Below are 25,800 nucleotides of genomic sequence, written 5' to 3' on the forward strand. Positions count from 1 at the left end.
ACCAATAGAAAACAGTCTGTTTATGTGCGGGAGCTACAGCAGCTAAAACATAACAAATGACAAAAACTAGCTTCAAAGTCAACATATTTCCAACACTCACCGCTCATACAGGCTCCTCCTCACATCACAAATCTGCACTAATAAATGTCCTTTTAATCCAGACTCAAACCGATTGTCCGTAAAAAGAAAATAATCTCAGTGTTTGGATCTGTGTCTGCAGGTGTAAACAAACACACGTGAGTGACGCGACTCTGTGGTGTGTTCAGGGACAGTACAGACACACACAGACAAATGACTCCGTAGATAAATACTGATGTGGAGCCACATATTAGGACATTTATCTGTCTGTAAATTGGATTAAATGAACAGAATGTAGAGAGTCTAAGCTTTATAACGAGGTATAACATGCCCACGTGAAATATCGGCCCCTATCAGCAAGCATATCGGCCGATAGCCGATATGCCTAAAGTTGCCCATATCAGCCGATAATATCGGTCGGGCTCTAATTCTCACCATCTTCATCCACAGGAATAGGTTGAGATTTTTGGGGTGAAGCAGCATCAGACTCTGAAGGTTTGGAGATGGGTGCGAGAGACTGGCTTAGAAGATCTGAGTATTTTTCTGTCTGTCCCACAATAAAGTCCAGCTGCAGATCCAAAGCCTTCTTCCTTTTCTCGTCAAGTCTAGATTGCTGCTTGTACTGGACAACCTAGGAAGAATAAAACTACACATGACTCATCTGCTATTTTGTTGTAGAGTAGAGTTGTAAAAAATGTTAATTTTACCTTTTCAACGCTACTCCAAAACGCCCGCACTTCCTTCGCAATTGATGCAGCAACTTTCCTTATTTTTGACTGTTCATCCCTCTTTGCTTTTTCCTCTTTCTGTCTCAGCTCTTCATGGTGTCTCATTACCATCCGCACAACCTAAGAATAAAAGAAAGTCCTAATAGTTAAATCAGGGGTCTACAACCTATGGCTCAAGAGATACCAGTACCTCTCCACCTCTTTCCAAGTAGCTCGTGAAAATTTTCAGAATTACACATTTTGTGCTGAATAACTAAAATTTGATGAACAGAATGACTTTTAAAATTGTAAATGTATAATTATCATACCTAACTTTACTTTCTGCACTAATAAATGGGTAATGGTTTATGCTTTATAGGCCTCTAACTGTACCTATCTAAGGCCGTGGCTCTTATATTTACTCAGTTATTTACTCAATCAAAAAAGGTTGGAGACTCTTGGGTTAAATTATTAAAAATGCTTTACAATTTATATCATGTCAGTATCATATAAAATTTTGTGAAATACTATGGATGGATTTTGTTATTATTACCTTTCTGGCAACGCCTCTTTTCCAGCGCCTCTCTTGGGCGAAGTCAGCGGACAGCCACTGCATTTCCTCACACAGATACTCCCAGTGCACTTTGGGTCGCGGAGGCTCTGTCAGACGAGTGAGGCGCTTCATTGACCAAAAGCCCTCTCGCTTCAGTGCCTGCGTCCGATGCTCGATGTCTGCTTCCTGTTTGAGACAATATGCATATGCTCTCAGTAATGTTCTGCCATGCATTGAGCCAGAAAAACTGTTGCATAGCGTTTACACAGTATATTCTTAATTATTTCGGTAGTACAATAATCAATTATGTTTTTGGGGTATTTAGTGATTCTGTGGCCCGCATTGATCACATTGGATCACTCAAACATTCATGAATCACTCAGTGTACAAATCTAGGTAATCTTGTAAAGAAGGAAAACAATTACAACATTGTTAAAAAGTACATTTTGAATAATATATGTTCTCTTAAAAAGGTCCTACAGTATATTACCCAAAATGGATTCTTGTGAGGTTTTCTCCATTTTCATAATCCTGCTGCCTTCGCAACATTCAAAAGGTCTGTAATGTTCAAAAAGAGATTTGGGGCAGGAAAAAATTTCCTTATTTGTTTAATTTGATTAAGTGGTTGGATAAAGGTAGCAGGATAAAGAACATTGTCACTAATACAAATTATCAGGTTCAATATGGATTTTCCAGTTGGACATTTCCAAACTTATCACAGAAACACTACATCTAACCCTTACATGTTTAGCCTGCTCTGCCATATCGGAGTGTCGTTCACCCCGGGATCGATGGGGTGTGCTTTGATCCTGTGGTGAAACAAACTTTCCATGAGACCCCCGCAGAGGAGAGGACCTGTCCAGCCTCGGCGTGGACCAATCACTGCTGGAAGATGGGCCAGGAGAGGGGGACCCCGGAGAAGAATTCATTGACACTCTATCGGCAATCCACTGGCGCACCTGAAGCCCAACAGAGATAAATTAAAACAATATAATTATAAACTGGTGCAGCTGAAACAAAGCCATATTCATACTTAAGCACATTAGTAAAGAGCACATTGGAGCATGCTGCAAAGTTATTTAAGTGATCAGAAATAGTATATCTTGTGCTGTGATGTAAATAAAAGCCACATATCAAAACAATAACCAGTAGTAAAAGTGATTGCGTGAAAGAGTCATGCACACAAATATCCTGACACAGAGCCTGATCTCGCAACCGCCACTTACCTTCAGGAACAGTGCCTTTCTGTCTGTCCTGCTCTGGCCATGCTGGAAAACACACATGGCTTAGCATGCGTCCATAACTTAAAACTGGCTAAATTAAATTATGTTATAAACTGCATGCATAAAATAATGTAGGGCTGCAACTAACTCACTTTACCAAATGAATCTCACAGATTTTTTAAAAATACATTTACTTAAATAACACAGAAACCTGTAGAACTAATGCAATTTGTGCTCTGGTCATAAACCCTCTTAACTCAGCAAATGGCATGTTTTAGAGTTGCTGTGTAGTCCAGATAAGAATATTTTTTATTACTTTAATAGTAGACAATTATTTCAATAAACCAATTGTTGTTGTAACTAATCAATGCATTAGTTTCAGCCCTAAAATAATGTAAACAAAAGACAACTGCATTATAACATGCTAGCAAACAGAATGTAATCATGGTCACAGATTACTATATAAAGACATACTATACAATTAAATACCTTATGTGGAGAAGCTGGTGAGGTCACATCACCCTCAGGTCTGTCACCCTCTGGTTCTTCGACACTGCCTTCTTCTTCACTACTGCCCTCGTCCACAGAGCCATCTCCAGCATCTTCATCCTGTTCCATCTCCTCATCCCCATCCACCCCCTCCTCCTCCTCCTCCTCCCCCTCTTCCCCCTCATCCTCACCCTCCCCAGCTAACGAGTCAGGCTGGCTGATAATAGTGTTGTTAAAGCTAGTTTCAGTCACAGCAGTACTGTCCATTTGAGATGGTTCAAAAACTACCACAGGGGCATCTGTAGAGTTTTGTGAACCAGAATTGTTTCCATTTAAGTTTTCTGTTAGGGTGTCACTTTTGGAGGAACCAGATGCAGTGAGAAGAGCAGGGACCGGAGCTTTGACAGAGCAGTTTGTCTGCTCATTGTGGCTGCAAGGAGCCACAGAGGAGCCTGTGTGAGAAAGGCACTCTTCAGACACGCTGCCCGTGCTGAGGGCGTTCTGTGCCCTGGTCACCTGAGCCACGATGGAGGCAGGGGCTTTGAGGACTGGACTTGTCCCGGGTTTGAGAATGAGCAACTTTGGGTTTATCTGACCCAGAAAGGGAGAAGGGCAGGCTGTCTCTGTTGATGTGGTCACAACAACAGTGTGTATTGTTTGCAAAGCTGTTGTAGCAGTTTCTTTGCCCTCTTCATGTGAAGAAACACAGGGTTCAAGCTTTGCAGCACTTACAACAGTAACTCCTGAGGAGTGGCTTAAAGATGGTTGCCCGTCCACATGCACTGCAGCACTGACCACTTGTAATGGAGATGTTAGAGAAGACGCCGTTACATCTGGTTCCTGTTTCTGAAGAGCCTCTGACTGGTCTGCAGCCATTACCAACTGTGTGCAAGAGCCCAGGGCCTCTGTGCTAGTGCTTGCCTGTTCAACAGCAAAGGAATCAGATGTAACAGCGGCTACTTCAACTAAACAAACCTCATTTGAGTTTGCTCCTGACTGGCAAGCATCCAATATCAAGTGTTGCTGGACAGCAGCAACACCAGTGTTTTGTATGGACATAGTATGACAGTCACTGCTAGTACATGTGACTATTTGATTTCCATCATGTGATGAAAGCACAGCCTGTTGAGATATTATAACACCATCACTTTCATCAATAGTGTGAAAAGTTGTATCCATTTGTGATTCTAGGTCTTCTTTGACAGAAAAGTCATCCGAGTTGTCCAGTAATGCATTAAACAAGTTCACTTCATAACCTGGAGAATGGGGGATCTGAATACCACTGCTGCCACACACTGTCTCCTCTGCCACCTCCTCCACCAGGTCACAAAACTGATACACCTCCACAGACTGAGAGTCCAGGTGTACAGTCTCCCCAGCGGACAGCTCTGAGCCCAGGTCATTGATAATAGCAGCTTGGCAAACAGTGCCATCTTCCCGTTGGAGCAGGTAACTCTGGTTGAGATGTACACCAGACCAATCCCCGTCCTCTCGGACAACCACGATTTCATGAGCGTCCGATGAGTGCACAATCTGAGCTATTAGTGGCATTTCAGTGGAGCCGACTTGTTCCGTGGAGGTTCCCTGCTCCGTCTGTAATGACACTACGAGGTCTGTCCCGACTAAAAGGGGAGCAGAGGAAGGTTTAGTGAAAGTGTCCTGAATACAGATGCTTTCTGACTGGACTGTAGCAGCAGTGTCCAGAACATGGTCAGGACTCATGCTCTCATGGTCCCCGTCCTGCGCTTGGTGGAAGTTTGGAACATTGACAGTTTCAGGTTCCGATGTGGGCTCAGAGTGTGAGATCTCAGTTTGTGGCATGTCAATTTGTTCACTCTCATTGTTGTGAAATAAGGGCGCGCTGAGAGTTTGTGATTGAAAGTTCTGTTCAGTAACAATTTTGGTGAGCAGCTCCTCTTCGATAGCCCTATTGTTTGCTGTGTCTTGGACTTCAACACTGGCTTGTGAGGCAGTAGTTGAAGTTTGGAAAGAAAATGGTTGTGAGATAACATTTTCACCTGTGTACTCTTTAACAGCCGTTTCTGGTTTAATTTCCAAAGTGAAAGATGTTTTCTCTTGTGTCCCTTGAATATCCACAATTCCAGCCTCTTTTGCTGGTTGACTCTGCTTAGTCTGATTTGAGGGGCTTTTCTCTTCAATAGTTTGGGACCCGTATTGCAGCACTGTGTTGCTGAGCTGTATGTCTGAGGAGAGAGGAGGACAACAGGAGGATGGGTGCCTTTGCATTTCAGAGGGATTGCAGTCCTCAGTAGAGGATGTTGAAAAGACTCCTGCAATGTTGGCAAATCTTTCCTCCATAAGTTCTGATTCTGAGGGCCTGTCTCCCTCGGCTGGTAAGTCCTCATACAAGGCGGGTGAAGCGAACTTCTCTGTGTTGACAAATGCAAGACTTTCACCATCCAGCAATGGCACTGCGAGCGTTTTAGAGGAAGGAGGTACTGGGCGGGGGGCAGCTGTGACCGGCTGCGGGGCATGCTGAAGTGACTCCCCAGCCACATTGTGTGCAGCCTGGGGGTCAGCACCCAGCACTTCCACAGCCGGAGAGGCACGCTGCCGCACCGCCTCCTCCCCAGAGCTCTGCTCCTCTGCTCCGCTCTGGCTGACCACTGCTCCTAGAGGACAAACCATTATTACTAACACAATTAAAATTAAAAGCAAGATGCAACAACTCTGACTAGTCTGCTCAAGTACTACAAGTGCTGTACCTGTCTGTTGTTGTAGACACAGGTCTTCTGTGCTTTCTACTTCCAGGATGCTGAAGTTAGGATCCCCACCACATCATCTGTAGAACATACATATGGAACATAAAATGTAAAACTTCAAAGAACTCACACTTTTTCTGTTTCTTGGTTTCTTAGTTGTTAAATAGGTGTAGGCTCTTGGGGAAGTAGTATTACCGCTTGCTACTCTTGCTTCCCATAAAACTTGAAGAGTGGACTGACAACAGTGTAGCTTATGTGATGATGGGTAGGCTATAGAGTCACATGGAGGAAGCATCCACATATGTAATGTAATGGTAATTCTTATAAGCTTGTATAAACAGGTGGTGTATTACTTTGCAAGAAAATAAGGATAGCAGCCATGGCAGTAGAGTAAACAGTGGTGGCTATAGCTGTGGGTCCAGGATAGCATTTACTGCAGTGAACCATGGATGTGTTAGCTGTTACGGAGCATTCAACTCAAGACGTTAGGAATTCTGCAGCACGCGCTCCCGGGCTTCGCCGGCAGACAGGCGCGCGGGCCCGGGCCATTCATTTATACCTGAACAAATGTAGCGTTAACGTATGTTCGTTAAGACACGGAGAGTTACTATGGTTACCGATAAAGATTCCCCCAGAATAGAGGTTTTCCAAATGCAAGATACGAGCACTGATGCACCGGTGGCTGCTCACATGATACATTTCGAAAGGGTCTGACCAGTTTACCGATAGTCGCATATATTCATGGCATGATATCATATATCTGTTGCAAATAATTAACACAGGCGCTTTTGGGGGGCAGTTAGCATCTAGCATTAGCATTTACAATAACACTGCTAGGGTGGCACTGAAGAAAAGCCTGCTAACTAGCAGGCTACAAGAGTTAGAAGTGATAGGGTACATTTATTGGATGAGCTGGCACTATGACGCTCCCACAATTATATAATAGTCTTATCAAAACGAGCTCGTCAGTGTCCACAGATTGCATTAAAAGATCTTTTAAAAGTAAGCCAAACCATGTGAAAAGTCACATTAATGCCGCTTCTACATACACTACGGGGGGGGGGGGGGGGGGATCAATGTGACGTCACTGCGTGGGGTCAAATCACCAAGAATACTAGAAAATTAAATGGCATATGTTTTATGTTTCTGGCACAAACAAGCTGCAATTTTTTATTAAAAAACAAAAACTACAAATATGTTATTTAGTTGCCAGTACATTTTGCAACGATTGAATGGGGGGTAATTAGGTAGGGCGCGCACAGCAACAAGGCAGGTACTTCAGCATGGACAAACTTAAAGTTACTGTGTAAATAATTGTCTCTTTGAGGCATTACATACTAACAGAGCTTGCTACATGTTACTGATCATTCGCTCAATTTCCGATCCATCAAAAGTACGTCTTTAATACAAAAGAGCACAAGGAACGCATATTTACAGCTGGGACATGCTGCCGTATTGTGTCGCTTCGTGTGTCGTATACACCCCTTTAGGGCCCCCATTACTTCCTCCTTGCCCCCCTCCCTTTTACGGCCGCCATCTTAAGTTCCCACCTACCTGAAATTTCCGACCAATTTTCTTTTACTAAATTCTTGTTGAAGGAGTCGTCATCCGTACAAAATCACACTCAATCCGTGATGTTGGCGATCCAAACTATCTCCCGGTACCCAACGAGGTACCAGTAGGTCTGTGGGAAGAAGTTAAAATACGGACCGGGAGAGACTGGGTTTCGGCGCAGAATGTAGCGGTCGCGGGGAGGAGACTTTACGCAGCGAAATGGTGGAGGGACGCCGCTGCTGACAAAGTACAGAGCACGGAAATCTCGCGAGAAAATCCAAGAGCGCGCCACTTAAATTTTTGTATTTGTGAGACTTGTCCTATGGTTTACACTTTTGCGAGATGAAATCATAGATTACATCGCAACTTATTTAATATTCGCATGTCCGTTTATAAGATTTTATGAAAGCACGGTTTATTTTTACACTCTGTAAGCTCATTCCAAAAGTTTCATTAATTTAGGGGTTCTCTGTTACCCATGTAGTTTGCAGATCTTTAGATACATGACTTTTAGTAATTTTAAAAGTTTATATAAGAAAAAAAGACCAAGACAACAACGTAAACAACAATTCATTTAATAATTAATCTTTGCCGTCTCTTGGGAGGGGGTTTGAAAGGTATAAAATGGTCATATTAAAATAATTGACCCAGTCTTTTCCCTCTCAGTTGACCCACTGTCTACTTGCCCTTGAGTCTTATATTTTTTCTTAGCATTTGTCCCACTTTCCATGTATATAACTTATTTTATCAATAACAGGACAATTAAATGTTCAGCGCTCCCACAGTCCCACTCCCAAATGTATACATATAAACCACACAGGAAAACCTGCCTCTCTACATATTTAGGTCAGATGAAATCCATAGAGACCAGAGATACAATTGATAGGCCTTGATAGGTTCACAAGCATTTTAACATTTATGTGAAGCAGCCTAATGATGTGTTTTTGTGTGACCTAAAACATTTCAGGAGAGGGGTTCTGCTTGATACCTGAAACAATGACAATAACATAACAGTGAATATATTTATTATTATAGAAGATAATTAATGTTAAGATTAATATTACAAATGCATTTTTTCTACACTACTATATTCTGGTCCTGCTCATGTAGTCAGGGGAGAATGGGAAACAGTAACAGGAAGCTCTAAAACTGTGTTTACTCACAGTGCAGCACAGTTCATAAATTTGAAAACAAAAAAGCAAATGAGATGTAGTAATGAAGCTGAGAATCTGGGTTAGATTTTTGGGAAGCAGAAAGCTGAGGTAAAATGCCAACTTAATGATATGGTCCTAACTGTAATGTGTCTTTATGATGACCAAAGACAAACTAAATCAGGACACACTACTTTTCCTCTGTTCTTCAGCCCTCTTTGACATAAGCACGTGGTCAGATTTGTCAAAGAGGACTTTCAGTAACCTTAACTAAACAGAACAAGAACCCTTACATATTTTCAATTGTACATTTGATGCAAGTTGTTTTTCACAAACCTGAAAAAGCCTGCTCAAGAGCACAGTTACATATTCATTCAACCACCACAAAAACCTGTCCTCTGCCTCTTCAAACAGAGTTCATTGACTACTGTATTGAACAGCCAATATAAAAAGAAAAATACACCAAGGATGCACGAAACCATGTACCTTTAGATTGCACTGATAACTAGTGGGTATATTTCAAAGCCACAATGATGAGTCTTGCATTTACCACCAACATCATTTCCAGGCAATCACTGATGCTTCTTTGTGGTTTACTCTGCGAGAGGAAGGGGTTGTTTGAGAGCAGCACAGTGATCCTGACATTTCCCTTAATATCCTCCAGCATTGTCCCAGTACTATCTGGACTCTCCGTCTTTATGAGCACTGAACAGGGCCAGCTCACCTGGTGCTCCAAGTCTGCGAGGGGGAGTAGCGGACCGACTGGTCACGGACGGAATGAGGGGTGGTGGGTGCCCCATTGACAGGGCTCCTACCAGCCCAGCAGGGGTCTTTGCCAGGATGCCATTGGCCATATGAGGGTTTAGGGGGGCGAGCCGTGAGTAAAGGCCTGCGTGGTGGGCTGCAGAGGCTCCTGGAGGAAGGGGATGGGATAGGAGGCCCGGGTGGAGCTGTTCCAAGTGGGCAGCAGTAGCAGCATGAGAGGGACTGGAGAGGTGAGACCCAGGGAGATGAGGATGCATGCTAAAGTAACGTGCCCTTTCAAAGTCTTCTCTCAGAATCTGAGCACGCTGCTCCTCATCAATCAGCCCACCTCCAGGAGGTCCGAGCTGATGGTGGCGGTCAAAAGGGTGGGCCATAAGGCTGAATTCCTGGCGAACAGCAGAGCTGGAGGGAGTAGAGGTAGACGTAGGTGGATGGTGAGGTGCAGCTGCAGCAGCTGCTACTGCTGCAACCCTCTCTGCCTCCAGGAGGCGCTGGTGCTGGAGCAGACGAGCCAGATGTGGATCTGAGCGCAGTGCAAGGTGAGGGTCCGACCGAAGTGCCAAGGCCTCTCTGCGCTGCTGCTGATGCTGAACCGCCAGCTCCCTCCACGGGTCCCATGTGAAGCTGTGTGGCCCCTGAGAAGGTCCATGTGTTGGGCCAGGATGGAAACGGTCAGCTCCTGGACCAACCACCAGTCCACCGGGACCTGCACCACCCAGGTAAGCATCGATAGCTCGAGTGCGGTCTAGCAGAGAGAGATGTGGGTTTGGGGTGGGTGGGGGAAGGGGAACACCTGGAGTGGGTGTTAAAGATGAGGAGGAGGGGGTGCCAGAGCGAGGATGGAGTGGATGGCTGTTTGGGCGGTCAAAGGTATGATTTGGTGCTGGGGGAGGTGGCAGTGTGATGGGGATGTGCTCTGGTTCCTCTTTTCTCTCCTCTTTCACTTTGACTGGGGGAACAAGTAGGGAAGATTTGGAGACAGGTGTTGTCCGATCAGACTTCTTGGCCTGAGTCAAAGTGGTGACAGAGGCAGAAGCTACAGAGGAAGCAGGAGGGTTGCCGTCTCTTTGGGAGTGTGTGGATTCATTATGGTGGCCATGTGCTGATGAGCCAAGAGAGCGTGGGTAAAGGTCCAGGGGTGAAGGTGCAGAGAGGTTGGAAGGTGGAGGTGTGGTAAGCACAGAGGAGGAGGAAGACCGTGGCCTTTCCCTATCTCCTAATAAAGTGGAAGAACCAACAGGAGGCCCCCTTGAGGACACTGTTGGCAATGGTCTCTTATCTGCCTCCCTCTCACGGTCTCTGTCCCGATTTAAACTGCGGGTCAGGTCTTCAATGGGTCCACTGCTTGGCCCCAGGGCACTGCTGTGGCCATTTATGTGGGAAACTGGGGTGCTACTGCGGGGTTTGAAGGCAGGGCCAACTGGAGACATTCTCACAGGAGGTCGGCCATACAGCATATTGTCTCTACAAAAAACAACATAAATTTAGTTTAGTTTAGTGCCGTGGCAGAGGAACAAACTCCCACAGATATATCAATCTTACCTGTCTTTTTCATCTTTAATATGAGGGACATCTCTTCTTTCTGCATCTTTCCCTCGATCATCCCTTTTATCAGGGCCTTTAGCCCAGCTGGGCCCAGGGAAACCAGGAGGACCACCATGTAGACGACTCCAAGGGTCATGATGATTAGAGGATAAGCCCCCCACCACACTTGCTGGGGAGTCTTTAGGACCAAATACAGAACCACCTGAAGAACATGTCACAGGTTTTTACATTGGTAAGAAGAGCTAATGATCTTGTAATGTGCTTTATCCAGCACAGAAAAGACCAGAGCAGACAAATATTAAAGATAAAAAATAAATAATAATAATAATAATATATTTAAAAAAAATTTCAGTCTCCTGTATGTTTATTCTCTCTCTCTCTTTTTCTTTTTTTTACTTTCTCTCTCTCTTTTTTTTTTTTTTTTTTAAGTCTTTTACAATATCTATATTTTACATATCGAGTATATTACTTAGTAATTTTAAATACAGTACAAGAACAGATATAACACTGACCCAGAGATGGGCTGCCCAGTCCCCCAAAGGCACCAGAGCCCAAGGCTCCCAGCGGGGTAAAGGGTGGTGAGCGACCATAAGGATCTAAAACATACAGGAATTCATATCAAAAATACTGTTCAGCCATTCAGGCAAACTGTGTGTAAAGTGTAAGTGATTTCAAGAACTATCACCTATATCCTCTAAGCATTGATTTTATTTTTATATATAACTGAACAGTTGGGTGCTTGAATAAAATGTAGATTCAAATATGTTTTAACATCCATATCTTTCATAAACATACCCAAGTGTGACGGTGTCAGGAATGAAGAATGGGGTGTAGATGGAGTGATGAAAGGCGCAGTGGAAGGATTGACACCACCTGAAAAAATGTTTGACATCCATAATTAAAACACACAAGCATATAGTTTAAAATATTGTTTCACAGTTGCAAGTAAATGCAAGATTATGCACCTGTAGCAGAAAACAGAGTGGGAGGCCTTGTCAGGTCGTGAGTAGGGGGCAGTGATCCCCCCATTGGTCCGAGTGGACCAAGTCCGCCAGCCCCTGGAAGACGGGCCAGCAGGTCACTCCGGAAGTCCAATTTGTGAGGATCAGCTTGCATTAACTGCAAAACATAAAATCACACTTAGCAATATACTTAACACAGCCACTGTTATGTCAATACATACCTTTACTTTCTTCTGATGGCTTAAAATCATCCAGGCCACATAGACATGCATAGCACACCATTTCCCTGGTTTCTACAAATCACAGATAGAAAACCCCTTTAGTTTTAAATTGATACAATCTTGGAAGATTGCCTTTGCACATTCAAAGGATCTGTTTGACTGTTAAATAAAATGTGCGCTGGTCTACGTATGACTAGGGCTTCCTGAATATGAGATAATGTGACCACAGAAAATTTTGGTAATAAATTAATTACTCCCTAGCTGGCAAATCTGCAAGATTGCGCAAGGTCAAAAGTCAAACCAGCAGCGGTGAGACAATATTAGTAAGATTAGTGCATGAGGGGAGTGAAGCTGTGAGTGAATTAAAAAACTGCTGAAATGTTTCAGGTGCTTAAGAAAACAGCAACAAAATCAGCGTATGCTTACATTACTGATTTTCAACGATGTCCCAAATGGATCAGTAAGCTACAACAGAAAAAAAATATATATAAAACCACCTTATTAATCACCTCATTGTCTCATTGGTTTTCAATAATAGATTTACACTCACTAAAGCACTAGGCCCACATGCCAGCACATTTTATCCTGACCTATGTCTCCTTATTCGAGATCATTGACTAAAATCTTACCCTGGGGTCTTTGGGCTGAAGATGGTGAGGCACAACCCCAAGTCGAGCAGTTAGGTCAGGAGCAGTTCCCTGAGGGACAAGAGGCTATCAAAAAGAGCAAAGAAATGCATCAACAAATAACAACCACTATTTTCATAAGGAATAGCTACTAGAGAAACAAGAAAATATTCACATCAATAAAGTTTTGTCCTTAACATGAAGATCACAGGCAAAAAAGCTATAGATCTTATTTTCAGAACTAATACCTTTGGCTGAAATGCTCCTTGTAAGGAGCTAAAAGGCCCAGTCGGAGGAATCACAGGCTGAATACTCGGCACTGAGAGTGGGAATTGTGGGAAAAACTAGAAAATTGTGAAAATAAATAAGGTAAGAAAGAACTTGTCAGTCGTATTTAGAAATAAATCTTAAATCAAGAAATGCGTTGACTTGTAATACTTACAGGGTGTCGGTACAGCTCATTCATTTTGCCATACTTCTCAAACTAAAAGACAGTTGCATTGGTTAATTGCTGTTGCATTGTGCCCGAGTAAAGCATGCATGAGTTTAAAGTGGAACTCACCAGTGGTGGTGCAGCAGCTGGTGGGTACTGGAAAGGTGTGAAGTGTTGGTGTGTGTGCGTGTGTTGGTGCTGGTGGTTGTGCTGATGGAACTGGACTGGTATGCTGGGCTGGTTCTGCGATGTCCTACTTGAAGACCCTGGTGTGGAACTGGAGGCAGGAGTGGTGCGGCCCGCTGTGGCATTCTCTGACCCAGGGACACTACGCCGGCCTTCACGCTCTTTAAAGATAATAAAATAATATTTTGCTGTTGCAGTCCAAAAAATGTGATGTTAAAAATGTGTTATAATATATCTAAATATCAAATCTAAATAGACTGTTAATGAAGATTAGAATCAGAATAAGTTTTATTGTCATGAATTTGTCTATGAAAAACAGTAACAAAGTATTACTACTTTCACACTTTATTTTACATAAAGAAAATGTACCTGCTGCAGACGTATGTGATGGTCCTTGTAGCAGAGGAGGTGGAGGTGGGAGACCAGGAGATGAGGTGAAAAGTGCTCCAGCACTGGCTCGTGAAGGAGGTCTGAGAGGCAGAGAGGAGCTGGAGCCTCTATTGTACAACAGAGACACACTTGTGGATGGTGTGGGCGGACGCATGGAAGAAGTGGCCATTGATGACGCAGATGAGGTTGGTTTGACAGGAGTACTACTCCTAGAAAGACAGAATAGATGAGGGTCATTGGAAAATGTGCTTCTAATAATTTTACAGTCATTCAAGTTATTAACCTACCTGTTACTGCTATACATAGGTTGTGATCGACCAGGTAACGTGAGAAAGGGCTTGGGTTTTGAGAGTGGAGAGTTGGCATTGTGGGGGCTACTGCCAGGGTTGATGGCATTAGGTCGAGGAACAGAGGAGTGGGAAGGCAGGCAAGCAGTAGAGGTAGAAGTAGCAACTGGTTCTGTGAAATTTTGTTCCTGGCTTTTCTCCTGACTTCGCTCCAGACCAGACACACGTGGGGTCACCATCAACCGTGAGACACTCCCACAGCGCACCTGCAGTGGAGGGCCAGTTTTACCAATGGATGAGCCCATGCTCGTCACTGGTGGCTCAACAACTGAAAAAGAAACTCAGTCAGCATCCTGGTCTGTATTTGCCAATGTTGAAAGCAATAAACACAACAAAAAAAGTATGTATGTACCTTTCCTAGTACTAACGGTGAAGACTGGGTCAATTTCATTGTCAGAAGCCTAGGAGGAATTGTAAAATTAGATAAATTTGTAGTCAAGAGTTAAAATGTATATCAACAAAAATACACACCTTGCCACCAGAATCACTCTCAGTGTCACACTGAGGAAGGGAAAATAGACATTATTTTCATAAAGCTGTATACCACCAAAATTAAACATGTTGGCAATGCAAAAACATTGTGTACTGAATTAAAAAAATGAAATTGCTTACAATGTAGCCAGTTTCCAAAGGCATTCCCTAAAACATAGTAGATTTAAATCAATGACAAAAACATACATATTAAGAGATCAGTACAAGATACAAGTGTTGTATGACATTCTTTTATTATTCACCTGCTCATCCATCTTTCTTTTTTTGGTTCGATGAACACTATGAGGTCCACCTGCCTCTGGATCTGACAGTGGGCCTCCTCCATTTTGCTCCGGACCTCGTTTCCCCTTGTTCCTCCTTCCCGACATGTCAGAGCGTTGATTGGGCTTCAGAGAACAGTCCATCTTAAAAATTACAATTAAAACACTCAACAATTAGTGTTGGTATGCCAGTAAGAATACAAATGCTCTGTATCATGTACAGGAGATACACACTGGGTTGTCAGAATTCAAAACTTTTTGGCAGCTCATCTCCATCTTGACAGAATCAGATCATGAATTATTTAGGCCTGTTCAGAACCCATTAGTGGTAGCCTTTTCAGAAGATCTGCCTTCACTGTATTTCATTCCTGCACTTTATTTTTACGTTTCATTTCAATCTGTAGCCTGCTGACTTGTTTTACACTGTAAACACAGAGCTATGTGTTCAGTGCATTATAGTGTAAAACTGATTTGCTCCATTTGTCAAATTCTGACTGTGCAAGTTGTGCAATTTACAAAAGGGAAGACGACACAGTTTTGAGTTGATACACGCAGAACTGTTGTACCTCTAATGCCTCCAGGCTAACGAAGCTGGCAATCGCGAAACCATCGATGATGTCCTCCTCACAGGACACAGACTCCCGCTTCCTCCGGCGCGGCGGCCTGTGTCTGCCAAAGCCCGGTCTGCCTTCTCTCCCTCCAGGGCCCCGGACTCCATTGGTGCCACAGGCCTCTTGATCGGACCCCGAGGACAGAGATGTGGCCCGCTGCTCATTCAAGTCCACTCTCCGCCGCCGCCGCTCTCTGTCCCGCTGAGACCGCGACCGTCGGCTCTGTCTAAACCCGGTGCTGCGGCTGGGACCCTCCATAACCAAGCTCCGAGCTATGACACCAAAGGCACTTTAACCTAGATCCGGTCCGGCGAAGATTAAACACAACACGGGCCTTTAACAAGAGCCCTGCAAAATGGCGTTAATGAAACCAGTGGCTTTTATTCTCCGTATGTCGAACACAGTCTGTTGGCATCCGTGCCTTTCTTTCGGCGGAATTTTAAAGTCATTTCAATCAGTCTGACTAGAAAGATAGATCCATAAAGAAATGCTGAAAATCCACGGCATGCCGAAGTGTCAGAACGCCACTGGCTGTTTGCTAGAGGGGGCTAACATTAGCTTGCAAAACAAATGAGTTATACGCATGTAAACAAAAAGACAAGACCACACTAATGTCAAAACAAAGCGAATCCTGGTCCCTGCCACTTAAATTGTATACTATACCGTGAGAACTGAGTCCTTGCTTAACCAGGATGTTATAATGCCCTGATTATAACACTCACTGTCAAATTTATTTCCGTGAGCAAGATGTTAGCAGTTTAGCAAGGCCAATAACCCAGATACGCGATAGCAGCAACCCGGTGGTGGTGACAGGATTTGGTCATAGGCTACAAAGTCTTCATGAACATCTCAAGTAATTTTAGAGAAATACATTGCACTTTACTGGGTTCCGATAGTACACTTTGGCCCAGATTTTCAACAAAATAGCTCTTTTGGATAACAAGTACGCAGCTAACTAAACACAAACAATATTGCTAGCGACTAAGAATAAAACAATATTCTTAAAACACATCTGGGTTCTTGGATAATTCCTGCAGTTCATTAAACCGTTAAACCTAAATTCAACATTCGGAAGGTAACACCTTCCACTCATCTAATATTAAAGGCCGATGATAATGGTTAAATTACATCAAAAGAAAGACGTAACATTAGCACAGTGGCTTGCTAGCCTTAGCCGTTCCAGCTGTTAGCCACAAACCTCTCCGTTTAAACGGAAGTGCAGAAAATGTAAAGTCCCTCACAACAACTTAACACCATCTGAGTAATCCAATTTTGCTTTTTGCGCCCAACTCTTCTTCCATTTTAGCCCCATTATAAGGAAATATAATCAAGGCCCAGTCGGTAGAGCCTCGGTGTGGATTTCCATTATCGGGGTGTGGGCCAAGCCCCCTTTGGGCTGGGCAGCTCCTTGTGCTGCCGAGACTGTAATCCAATGTTTAGGACAAGTTGAAGCACACGCCGGCGTCCCAGTGCAACGGATTAACTCCACTCAATCCAGAATGTAAATGAAGAAGCGGGGAAACGCAACCAGTCCGATGCTGGCTATTCACAAGTTTGCACTGAATAGTAAATTTCTCGTGAAAATAAGGAGACACAACCCTTGTCAGTGCAATGCATTGTGTGCACCACTCTTCCTCCCGTTCATGGCGAGGCTTCATCATGATACTCTTTGCGCTTTCTGCCCCCATGTGGGAAAGAATGGTAAATACACCTTTTGAGCAAAAAGAAAAAAGGGAGAAAGAAATGTTTTTTCGTCATTAGTCCAGATTTGTTAAAATTATGATAAATTGGCCTAATTAAGACAAAATTAAATAATCACATATAGACGTTTTAGCAGTTGGATACCTACACTATATTTGTCATTGACTTTATTTTGTCATATTTACAAATAAGCTTTTTAAAAGTATTTTTGAGCCAACTTCAGTCAGTCAGTTCAAATGTCAAAGTCAAATTTGATATAAATTATCTTGATAATAATGGCTACAACTGGCATCCTTGGGTTGTTAACAAACCATCAACATTTTATTAGAACATAGTCTAAATGAATATGCCAATTCCAGTGGACATTTTTCCTTATACATTGTTACATTCGACTTTTGCTTGACTGGCTCAACCGGTAGTATATATATATATATATATATATATATATATATATATATATATATATATATATTTTTTTTTTTTAATCACATACAACACAGTAATTTCAATTAAAATGTCACCATGCCCGGATGCAGACCAAACCGACTGAGGGTGCATCCAAGATTTAAAGAGGTGCAAACATAATACGCTGCAATTAAGTGGAATTATTTTAGGCTCCTGAAGTGAGGGTGCACCCCTTTAGACCTGGGCCTGTGTGAGTAATGTAATGTAATGTAAGTAATGACAGCACACTTGTATTCATCACAATGGTTTGTTTGAACATCTTGAATACAATAAAGAGTGAAGCAGAATACCAGTTGCTACTGACACATTGAGTGACTCTATCCCTGAGAACAGTGGTCTTCCTGCAGGAATGGTTAGAAGGGTATGACAGTGAGTTTGTAGCTCCTGCGAAAGGCCTCCACCCTCACCACCGATCAACAATAAGGTGGGTTTAGACATAGTAAAATCGGAACATTTGGTAACACAAAATTCTCTTGATTCCGCCCCAACTGTCCCGACCACATCCCAGCCCTCTGCTTGCTTCGATTTCAGCAATTCACCAAGATTTTTACATCCATACACCTCCATCACCTCCATGACACCTGAGCTGGCTTTGCTCACAACTGGGGACAAGGGACAGCTTTGAGAAATGCTGCTTACTACTCTGTCTACACCAAGAAAATAGGCTGACCGCAAAATGGCACCTAAGTTCATTGGGTCTTGTACACTTTCTAAAACCAGCCAAAGTGGCATGTTTTTATTTTTTCTGGGGAGGAGCCAACTTTGACTTGACTTTTCCTCTGTGACATAAGTAAGGGGACTTGCTTGTAGACATACTCCTTGATGTACACGCCCTGGAGCCATTTTATCAATGTCCTTTTTACTGGCATGGTGAATTGGCACTCCATGTCTTTGAGCCTCTTCACAAACCTTCAAAACAGAAGCTCTCAGAGAAGTGTCCCCTTCCTTCACAAACAGTCCCAAAATCCTTCTTCTTCCATGTGTAATAGCCAGTAAGCAAGGAGATATCCCAAATACAAATTCAAGGTGGTCTAATTTTGCTTTTTGCTTGACAGTCCTATCTCTCTTTGCAGTGTGTTCATCATCCAGAGACAGTTTTTTGAGTTCAGGTGATACAGTGACTCTTCTATCGAGATGCCTGGGTGCCTCGCTGCTCCACACGATGTCTTTAGTTGCCTTTTCTCTTAAAAATGCAGGTTTTAGTTTAGATTTGATTGCCACTGTTCTTAGCCTTTTCATTGCAGGATTCTTCTCCGAAAAAAGAGCATTGTTGGTATGATAATAAGTATTTCCACTGCTAGGAGCTGAGAATGACCGACGAACACATTTCCTCCATAAAGAGACCCACATATTGTATTAGGATTCACTTACTACAAAGTGAGCTCACAAATAGTCGTTGGGTCTATGACTTTTTCCTTCTGAAGTTATTTCAATCACATGGGCGTCAAGCATGGATGTGTCAAGTTGTGTCAAGTTGATACAGGAAACTGTCAGCCAAGACGTTCCACAAAATAAAATGTTAAAGTGTGAAACTTTGACGCAGTTTTTCACCAAATATGCAGAAATGAATATTTAAGACGAAAATATAATACTGTTACTAAAAATGCCAAAAAATAACTAAAGTAAATTAAATATTAGTTATTAGTAAGATACCTGTGTTTCCTTATTTCTATTATTTTGGTAATGAGTTTGAGAGGCCACAACATTTTACGTCATTTCCCGGAAGTGAAATTGCCCCAACACGGAAGAGAAGGAAAGAAAAACAAATAACCGTTTAAAATTCCAGTCAGAAGTCGGTAAAAACACATTTGCCGACGAATATCTTCTGAATTACCCCCTGTCCACGACACCTGTCATACAAGGTAGGTCTCAGAAACAGTGGCAATTGTTTTTTAAGGGTTCGTTGGAATAATTTGTCTATTGGGTACATAGACTGGGTCGAATCTGTGGTTGAAACATGAGTGGAAAATACTATTCTTGGGCCTTCTGCCTAACTTTATAGCTCTTCAGAAGAAATCGTCCCGAGAAGCGGCGTTTATACAGATGACTGTTTAAGTATTTACAATTAAACTTCTCTTATATCTTAAATTTAACCGGTTTTGGTGTCGTATGAACCCTCACATAGTTCCACACCTACGTAATAGATCCCTCAATTGTCACGAGTTCAATTGATCTATATTTAGACCATTTAATACATTTAAAACTTTATATCGAGTAGATATTCATGGTACTTAAAAGTAACCATGAAAAAACGTGAATTTATGAACCATTTTATCATCTAATTTGTACATTTGATTGTAGATGGAGTTTCTGTTTGGAAAGAGAAAGACCCCTGAAGAGATGTTGAGGCAAAACCAGAGGGCTCTCAATAAAGCAATGAGAGAGTTGGACAGAGAAAAAGCCAAACTGGAACAACAGGAAAAGAAGATCATTGCTGACATAAAGAAAATGGCAAAACAAGGACAAATGGTGAGACTAAATCCTCTAAATGTTTATTCTTATAGTTATTGTTACTAAATGGTGGTCAGACTTCTTGATGTTAATATAAATTACCTTCTATAGGATGCAGTGAAAATAATGGCAAAAGACTTGGTTCGGACAAGACGTTACATTAAGAAGTTTATTATGATGAAGGCCAACATTCAAGCAGTCAGCCTAAAGATTCAGACACTTAAGTCCAACAACAGCATGGCTCAGGCTATGAAAGGAGTCACCAAAGCTATGGCAACAATGAACCGACAGGTCTGTATGAAGAATGTTAAAGTAGTGAATATATTGTTTAACTTTCAAATTAAATATAACTAATGTTTGTTTATTCTATGAGTGTAGCTGAAACTTCCTCAAATCCAGAAGATAATGATGGAGTTTGAAAAACAGAGTGAAATTATGGATATGAAAGAGGAGATGATGAACGATGCCATTGATGATGCCATGGGAGATGAGGATGATGAGGAGGAGAGGTAATAAAGTAACACAGAATGTTACTAATTTGTGTTTTAAAGGTATTTTTCTATAATTGATATTTTTTGCTTTATTTCAGTGACGCTATTGTATCACAAGTGTTGGATGAACTGGGCCTTAATCTGACTGATGAGTTGTCAAGTAAGATCATTTTCAACATAATATTCGTCTTGTGTGCAAAATTGTTAACATGACATACACATGCTAGTTAAAGGATTTATCACACATTCACATTTTATATTTGTCTTATTATATATATATATATATATATATATATATAGTTATATAAGAGAGTCTTTCATTTGGACTTTAATTAATATATCAATGTTTTTCTAGACCTGCCATCTACTGGTGGAAGCCTGTCAGTGGCTGGAAAGAAAGCAGAGCCCCAAGCTGCCCTGGCTGATGCAGATGCTGATTTGGAAGAGCGCTTGAACAACCTAAGAAAAGATTAAAAACTGTAAAGAGCACTTTTGTGAAGGTGGTAAAACAGATGCAGTGTAAACAATTGCAAGTTGTTTTGAAGGGATGGCTTGTATATGTACCTCAGTATTGGAGGTAAATGGCTTTCTTTTTGTTTTTTGTTGGTGTGATTGTTTATGAAAACAATCTAGCAAAGTCATAGATATATATCATTGACAGCCAAAAAATGTTTGTGTTAATACTAACAGTCATAGGCATGTATATATATACACTACAAACCATGAAGATATTTAATTGCTTGGGTCTTAGAACTGAGAAATTTCAATTCATTATTCACACTCCCATTTATTTCATTAGATCATTTGTAGCTGTTGTCAAAGCCATCACATGAAGAGGGCTTCTATAAATATATATATATTCAAATGTTTGGCATGGCAAAGGAACACGAAGTTAAGTCTGAAATGTTTTGATGTTTCCTAACCAAATGGCTACGGGTGGGGTCTTTTTTAAACTGTTTGATTTTGTTTTCTTTATTCAATAAAATTTTCCAACCAGACTGTGTTGTAAATAAATTCTCAGTTTACTATCTCAGTATAAAGTAATAATTTTTCAAAAATTCACACACTTTAAAATAAACACATACTATTTAGACTAGATCCGTTTTATTCTGAAAATTGTAATTTGTAACTTTCAAATCTGTCCATTTGTCAACATACAATCATAGAACAATTGAATGTACTGAACACTTCAACATTAAATAATAAAAAAATAACAGCCATGTTTATGTACATTTGTCTGATACCTATGTACAAATAGATCAATGTTGTATTTCCAAAATCAGCTGACACATACAGTATGCTAGGCAGTTGCACTGAAGCTGTAGGAACAATTGCATCGTGAAACAGGTGAGTAAAGCAGTGAAGAACGTTAGAAGAACCAATCACTGTGACGACAAAGATTAACCAGCAGCATGTTGCACTGCTATTACTACAGCTAGAACAGCTTGTTTAACTTTTGACAAGGCTATTTTGAATGTCAGCTATCTGCATTCTCATACACCAATGCATACAAGATATGCCTAATAATTACAGGCTCATAAGCATATTGAACTATTTGTAACACAAAAATCTGAATCCAAGTTGTGCTGCTTTTACTTGGAACTTGTATGAATACAGCGGTTGCGCTCGCCTGTTTTCATGCTTTCAAGTAAAAAAAAGTTTTGGAAGAAAACACTCAAATCTTGAATTCACCATGCTACTGTTTTGAAACAGTTCATGCAACTCACATAAAATAACAAAATCAATCACTTGTTGTCACACTAAATTGCTTTGTCAAAAATATATTTTCTGTTTCAAGACACAACTTTGATATAGTTGTGAGTATTAGATTAAGAACTGCATTTAATGGTATCATGCTGAATGCGGTTCAAGCCCAGGAATAACATCTAACATTGATATGTCTTTTCTGCGTGTTAACAATATAAGCAATACACAGCACAATACGGTCAAATTGTGACTTTTTTTCAACCTTTGAAGAGCGTAGTAACTAATTATAGTATGGTAATGCCATACATTTACATTTTCAGTCAAAATAGTTAATGAGTTGATGTTTGAAGATTTAAGTTTCTAATTGTATTTTTCACCTTATGAATGTTATCTTAAAGGACCTTAAAAATCTATTTCAGTGAGTATGCCTGTTATAAAATGTATTTGGATTCTACCACATGCAAATAATTTAGATCAGAATGAAACTTTTTCATAATAACAGCTGCTAATGGGAAGACAATGGCACCAAGCCTTTAGTCCCACTGTTATATGTTTGAGAGGCCCACTGGTGCAGAAATCACCTGTTATTATTTTTAGCATAAACACTGATCTGTTGTGGTTGACGCAACTAAAAACAACATGTCCTTGTGAAACTGACAGCAGTTATACATAGCCACTGAGCAGTGTCTTTGCTCTGGACAAGACTGATCAGTGCAATCTAACATTCAAGCTTCACTTCCTACAGGTCCGATGTGGAGTTTGCTTCTTCGGCACCTCTATACGGCATCTGCTCTTGTCATCCAGCCAAGGCAGCTCAAAGTTCCTGGAACAAAAGGCAGTGTCTCTTAATGCAAACACTTGGTTGGTATAATTACCACTTGCATGAATATAACCTTAACCCTGCTTACTGTTGAGTTAGTTTGGGCAATGGTCTTCCAAATGCAACGACAGGTAGGAAAGGAGTAATCACTATAGCTTCAACTGAAAGGAAACACAATTCCAGTTATATAAATTCTATCAATGGCAACTTTTCTTGAGTAATATAATTTTTATTAACTGGAGTGTACCATCTTCGGTTTCAGGGTAGAAAGAAGAAAGCTCTGGCTCAGACTCCTGCACTTTCTTCTTGTTCATGCGCTGCTGCAAACGCTGGAACATGCGCTGCTCTCTGATGCGCTGTATATCCCATCTTAAGAGAGGGAAAACAATATAAAAATTAACACATTTGCAGATCTTTCCTCCCCTTTCAAATAATACAATGGTTACCTCTTCCTTCTCTTCTCATCTAATTCCAACTTTGAATGTCGCTTCAAAAATATGCTGTCATCCAGGGCCTTCATGTGGGTGAAGTGGCACATATTAAATTTTAGTGATAAGAGCAGAGATAGACTGACCATTTACAAACAACTATTCTTACCTCAGGAGGGATAAAAGAGGGCTCCTCCTCCAAGGGCTCAATGTGATTTTCCCTCCAGGATGGAACTAAAAAGTTACAAATAAAAAAAAACTTAACTTGTGACCAAGGTGTTTGAGACTAGACGGTGACAGTAATTGTAACATTATAGATTTGGCTTACAAATAATCAGCATATCATGTACTACATGAGGAGTCGACTCACTGGCCACCTCTTCCTCCTTTTTGGGAGAAGTCTCTCGCAGAGGGGACAAGGGTGGTTGGTTCCAACAACAGAGGTACATCTCTGTTGTTGACATGAAGGGTAGATCTTCCATCTGACAGCTGAGCTCTGGGTCCTCTTTACACTGGAGCATGTCCTTCTCTGAACCACACCTGAGAATCTTCTCTGGAGTTTCTTTACTGCGCAGCTCTCGCTGTAGAGGCGACCCAGGCTCCATCTCTAACTTAGGACTGAGCTTTGCACCCTTTGACCTTGATTTCTGGACCTTTATCTCCCCAAAGCATGATTTCCTATAAATAAAGCAAAAGACATTTTTTATTTAGAAGGAAACAGCACCTAAATGTCAGAAGCAGCATAATATTAAAAGTACTGCTGTAGTTGAAGCACCTTTTTTGGCCTTTACTACTACGAAAATTTAGTGGAGTGGGTGGATTTGGCTGAGAACTCTCTTCCACTTCTAGATCCCAAATGTCTTCTTTATCTGGGGTCCAGGGCTCCAGAGGCTGGAAAAGACGTTTGTCACGAGGCACATCTTTTCTGGTGAGCTGCAAGCGACGCTCCATGCGCTCAATGCGAGCCAGCAACTGGTAAAAGAATGTAGTGCATTGTAATCAAATTGGTGACATGTCACTGGGATATTTTCAGAGACAAATATGCTTTACTTACGGTTTCTTTGTCCGCTTTGAGCTCATCTATCTCCTTGTCCTTTGACTGTAGTTGTTGTTGCTGCTGTTCAATGAGGTCCAGTTGAAGAAGCAAGATCTGACGAAGACAATTGGCCTGTGTGTGAGGATTGGCAGGGGTCTTCCTGATGTTCCTCCATTTTCCCTCAGATGAGACTTCTATAGAGGCAGAACCAAGAACTCCTTGTACAACCCCCTTGGCGCTATCATCTGCTCCAGCGTCTTTTGGGTTATTGTTTAAAACCATCTGAGGGTTATCCATATTGTCAACAGAGAGGGGTTTACCTTTCACTGGGGTTCCCTCACCCCCCATTTGTCTGACAGGGGACAATACCCCTACAGTTGTGGTGCTTCCTTGAACTGCTTCTGCTATTGTTGCAGCAATAGCGATTTTACTAGTCATATAATTCTGATCTACGTCCTTGTTCGGGATCGCGCCGTCCTGTGTGTTATGGACATCTATAACAAAGTCACAACACTCCCTCTTCAGGCTCACGGGGCTGACGGTAGCGGTCCCGATGTGGGGAGCTTCAAAGTCTATGCTGTCCGCGTTGTGCTTGAATCCTGCTTTTGGAAACAACGTGGACCTCAGAGTCATGGCGAACACATTTGGCTCCCTCGTTTCTGCAACGCCTCAGCGGTGCGATTCAACCACAGCGACTCCTTATGTGCCCTGGAGCTGCACCCCTGCAGAACAAAGCAGGCACAATGACACACTGTTGATATCTTTGCATTACTCGAGTGCACGACGAGGCAGTAAATGTAGTTGGACAAAGCCTAGCACACGCATAAGGTTAATACTAACTACAGGTCTCAGATCTCCGGGCATCCTTTTCCCTCTTAACCGTCAGCCGGTTAAGAATTTAAGCTAACGCTGAGCTACATTAGCACTGCACTTCTTTTCTATACATTCAACAGTAACATTCAGTATGAAATCCGTTTCAAAGCAGACAATTTACCATCACAGATCCAAGTCAGTGCTCGGGAGTGGCTGCGCAGGACACTGGCACCAACCATCTCCTCCATTTTGGTTTCTCATGAAAAACAATAACAGCCTGCTAGCAAGCTAAAGCTAGCCACTGAGTTTGAGCAAGTAACCGATGTCTTATGAGAAACATTTGTAACTACTGCGTTGTTACAGTTGTAGGGTCCCTGTCATTTTTATTTGGGGAGAATAATGAATGCATAACATACCATTGATGTTACTGAAGTCCACCTGCAGCTGCCTTCATGTTCCCTCCTCAAGACTGTTTTAAAGCGATGAATACTGCGCATGCGCAACCTTTCATATGGCCATTTCTTGTGTTTTGAAGTGCGGGTACAATCAGTGTACAGTGCACTCAGGGACAG

At 41.9% G+C, this 25,800-nt stretch overlaps 5 protein-coding genes across 16 annotated transcripts in view; 1 reads left to right on the forward strand and 4 right to left on the reverse strand.

The window, feature by feature from the left end:
- Positions 1-7,546, reverse strand: part of srcap (Snf2-related CREBBP activator protein) — a 30,047-nt gene extending 22,501 nt beyond the window's left edge. For 2 of the 4 annotated variants that reach the window (XM_055150585.1, XM_055150584.1), the window contains exons 1-8: positions 7,328-7,546; positions 5,777-5,853; positions 3,051-5,683; positions 2,565-2,606; positions 2,082-2,297; positions 1,339-1,524; positions 786-926; positions 514-709 (exon numbers count right to left, since the gene is read on the reverse strand). In XM_055150585.1, the coding sequence (XP_055006560.1) occupies positions 514-709; positions 786-926; positions 1,339-1,524; positions 2,082-2,297; positions 2,565-2,606; positions 3,051-5,369 (3,100 nt within the window). In that variant the 5' untranslated portion in view covers positions 5,370-5,683; positions 5,777-5,853; positions 7,328-7,546. The remainder of the gene's footprint in view (positions 1-513; positions 710-785; positions 927-1,338; positions 1,525-2,081; positions 2,298-2,564; positions 2,607-3,050; positions 5,684-5,776; positions 5,854-7,327) is intronic. The other 2 variants (XM_020918285.2, XM_020918284.2) reach the window with 2 other exon arrangements.
- Positions 7,547-7,886: 340 nt separating this feature from the next.
- Positions 7,887-16,977, reverse strand: fbrs (fibrosin). 5 transcript variants are annotated; one of them, XM_055150114.1, is made up of 18 exons: positions 15,272-16,977; positions 14,688-14,849; positions 14,566-14,592; positions 14,425-14,454; positions 14,306-14,354; positions 13,894-14,221; positions 13,586-13,815; positions 13,160-13,377; positions 13,040-13,081; positions 12,846-12,941; positions 12,601-12,669; positions 12,398-12,436; positions 11,972-12,043; positions 11,754-11,907; positions 11,584-11,661; positions 11,301-11,384; positions 10,786-10,990; positions 7,887-10,707 (listed from the first exon to the last, which is right to left on the reverse strand). In XM_055150114.1, the coding sequence occupies exons 1-18, from the start codon at positions 15,572-15,574 to the stop codon at positions 9,156-9,158; spliced, it is 3,738 nt and encodes a 1,245-aa protein (XP_055006089.1). In that variant the 5' UTR covers positions 15,575-16,977; the 3' UTR covers positions 7,887-9,155. The 5 variants fall into 5 exon arrangements, with proteins under 5 accessions (XP_055006089.1, XP_055006088.1, XP_055006092.1 ...); XM_055150113.1 differs by having other exon boundaries at positions 12,601-12,684; positions 15,272-16,976; XM_055150117.1 differs by lacking the exon at positions 12,398-12,436.
- A 535-nt stretch (positions 16,978-17,512) lies between these two features.
- On the reverse strand, positions 17,513-18,950 carry mrm1 (mitochondrial rRNA methyltransferase 1 homolog (S. cerevisiae)). Its single transcript, XM_020918343.2, has one exon. The coding sequence runs from the start codon at positions 18,830-18,832 to the stop codon at positions 17,720-17,722; it is 1,113 nt and encodes a 370-aa protein (XP_020774002.1). The 5' UTR covers positions 18,833-18,950; the 3' UTR covers positions 17,513-17,719.
- A 234-nt stretch (positions 18,951-19,184) lies between these two features.
- Positions 19,185-21,422, forward strand: chmp2a (charged multivesicular body protein 2A). Its single transcript, XM_020918239.2, has 6 exons — positions 19,185-19,344; positions 19,784-19,951; positions 20,045-20,224; positions 20,312-20,442; positions 20,523-20,584; positions 20,780-21,422. Exons 2-6 carry the CDS (start codon positions 19,784-19,786, stop codon positions 20,896-20,898), a joined length of 660 nt encoding a protein of 219 aa, XP_020773898.1. The 5' UTR covers positions 19,185-19,344; the 3' UTR covers positions 20,899-21,422.
- Positions 21,423-21,511: 89 nt separating this feature from the next.
- On the reverse strand, positions 21,512-25,761 carry msl1b (MSL complex subunit 1b). 5 transcript variants are annotated; one of them, XM_020918220.2, is made up of 9 exons: positions 25,645-25,761; positions 24,434-25,137; positions 24,155-24,351; positions 23,750-24,057; positions 23,549-23,613; positions 23,398-23,465; positions 23,199-23,320; positions 23,040-23,112; positions 21,512-22,954 (listed from the first exon to the last, which is right to left on the reverse strand). In XM_020918220.2, the coding sequence occupies exons 2-9, from the start codon at positions 25,046-25,048 to the stop codon at positions 22,864-22,866; spliced, it is 1,539 nt and encodes a 512-aa protein (XP_020773879.1). In that variant the 5' UTR covers positions 25,049-25,137; positions 25,645-25,761; the 3' UTR covers positions 21,512-22,863. The 5 variants fall into 5 exon arrangements, with proteins under 5 accessions (XP_020773879.1, XP_020773875.1, XP_020773878.1 ...); XM_020918216.2 differs by having other exon boundaries at positions 23,708-24,057; XM_020918219.2 differs by having other exon boundaries at positions 23,708-24,057; positions 24,434-25,129; positions 25,645-25,747.
- Positions 25,762-25,800: the final 39 nt, after the last annotated feature.

This window comes from Boleophthalmus pectinirostris, unplaced genomic scaffold, assembly GCF_026225935.1.
Source record: "Boleophthalmus pectinirostris isolate CB_2022bp ecotype Guang Dong unplaced genomic scaffold, ASM2622593v1 HiC_scaffold_14, whole genome shotgun sequence".
Taxonomy (NCBI): Eukaryota; Metazoa; Chordata; class Actinopteri; order Gobiiformes; family Gobiidae; genus Boleophthalmus; species Boleophthalmus pectinirostris.

Bases quoted from the DNA above. Each gene is read 5' to 3' on its own strand.
- fbrs (XM_055150113.1), bottom strand. From the start codon at position 15,574: ATGGAGGGTCCCAGCCGCAGCACCGGGTTTAGACAGAGCCGACGGTCG. The intron at 12,044-12,397 runs GTAAGCATACGC...TGTGATTTGTAG, and splicing joins CATCGTTGAAAATCAGTAAT to AAACCAGGGAAATGGTGTGC. The intron at 11,908-11,971 runs GTATGTATTGAC...TATGTTTTGCAG, and splicing joins GCCATCAGAAGAAAGTAAAG to TTAATGCAAGCTGATCCTCA.
- mrm1 (XM_020918343.2), bottom strand. From the start codon at position 18,832: ATGTGGGTCTCTTTATGGAGGAAATGTGTTCGTCGGTCATTCTCAGCT.
- chmp2a (XM_020918239.2), top strand. From the start codon at position 19,784: ATGGAGTTTCTGTTTGGAAAGAGAAAGACCCCTGAAGAGATGTTGAGG. The intron at 20,443-20,522 runs GTAATAAAGTAA...GCTTTATTTCAG, and splicing joins GAGGATGATGAGGAGGAGAG to TGACGCTATTGTATCACAAG. The intron at 20,585-20,779 runs GTAAGATCATTT...ATGTTTTTCTAG, and splicing joins TCTGACTGATGAGTTGTCAA to ACCTGCCATCTACTGGTGGA.
- msl1b (XM_020918216.2), bottom strand. From the start codon at position 25,048: ATGACTCTGAGGTCCACGTTGTTTCCAAAAGCAGGATTCAAGCACAAC. The intron at 24,352-24,433 runs GTAAGTAAAGCA...TTCTTTTACCAG, and splicing joins TCAAAGCGGACAAAGAAACC to TTGCTGGCTCGCATTGAGCG. The intron at 23,614-23,707 runs GTAAGCCAAATC...GTAACTTTTTAG, and splicing joins ACATGATATGCTGATTATTT to TTCCATCCTGGAGGGAAAAT.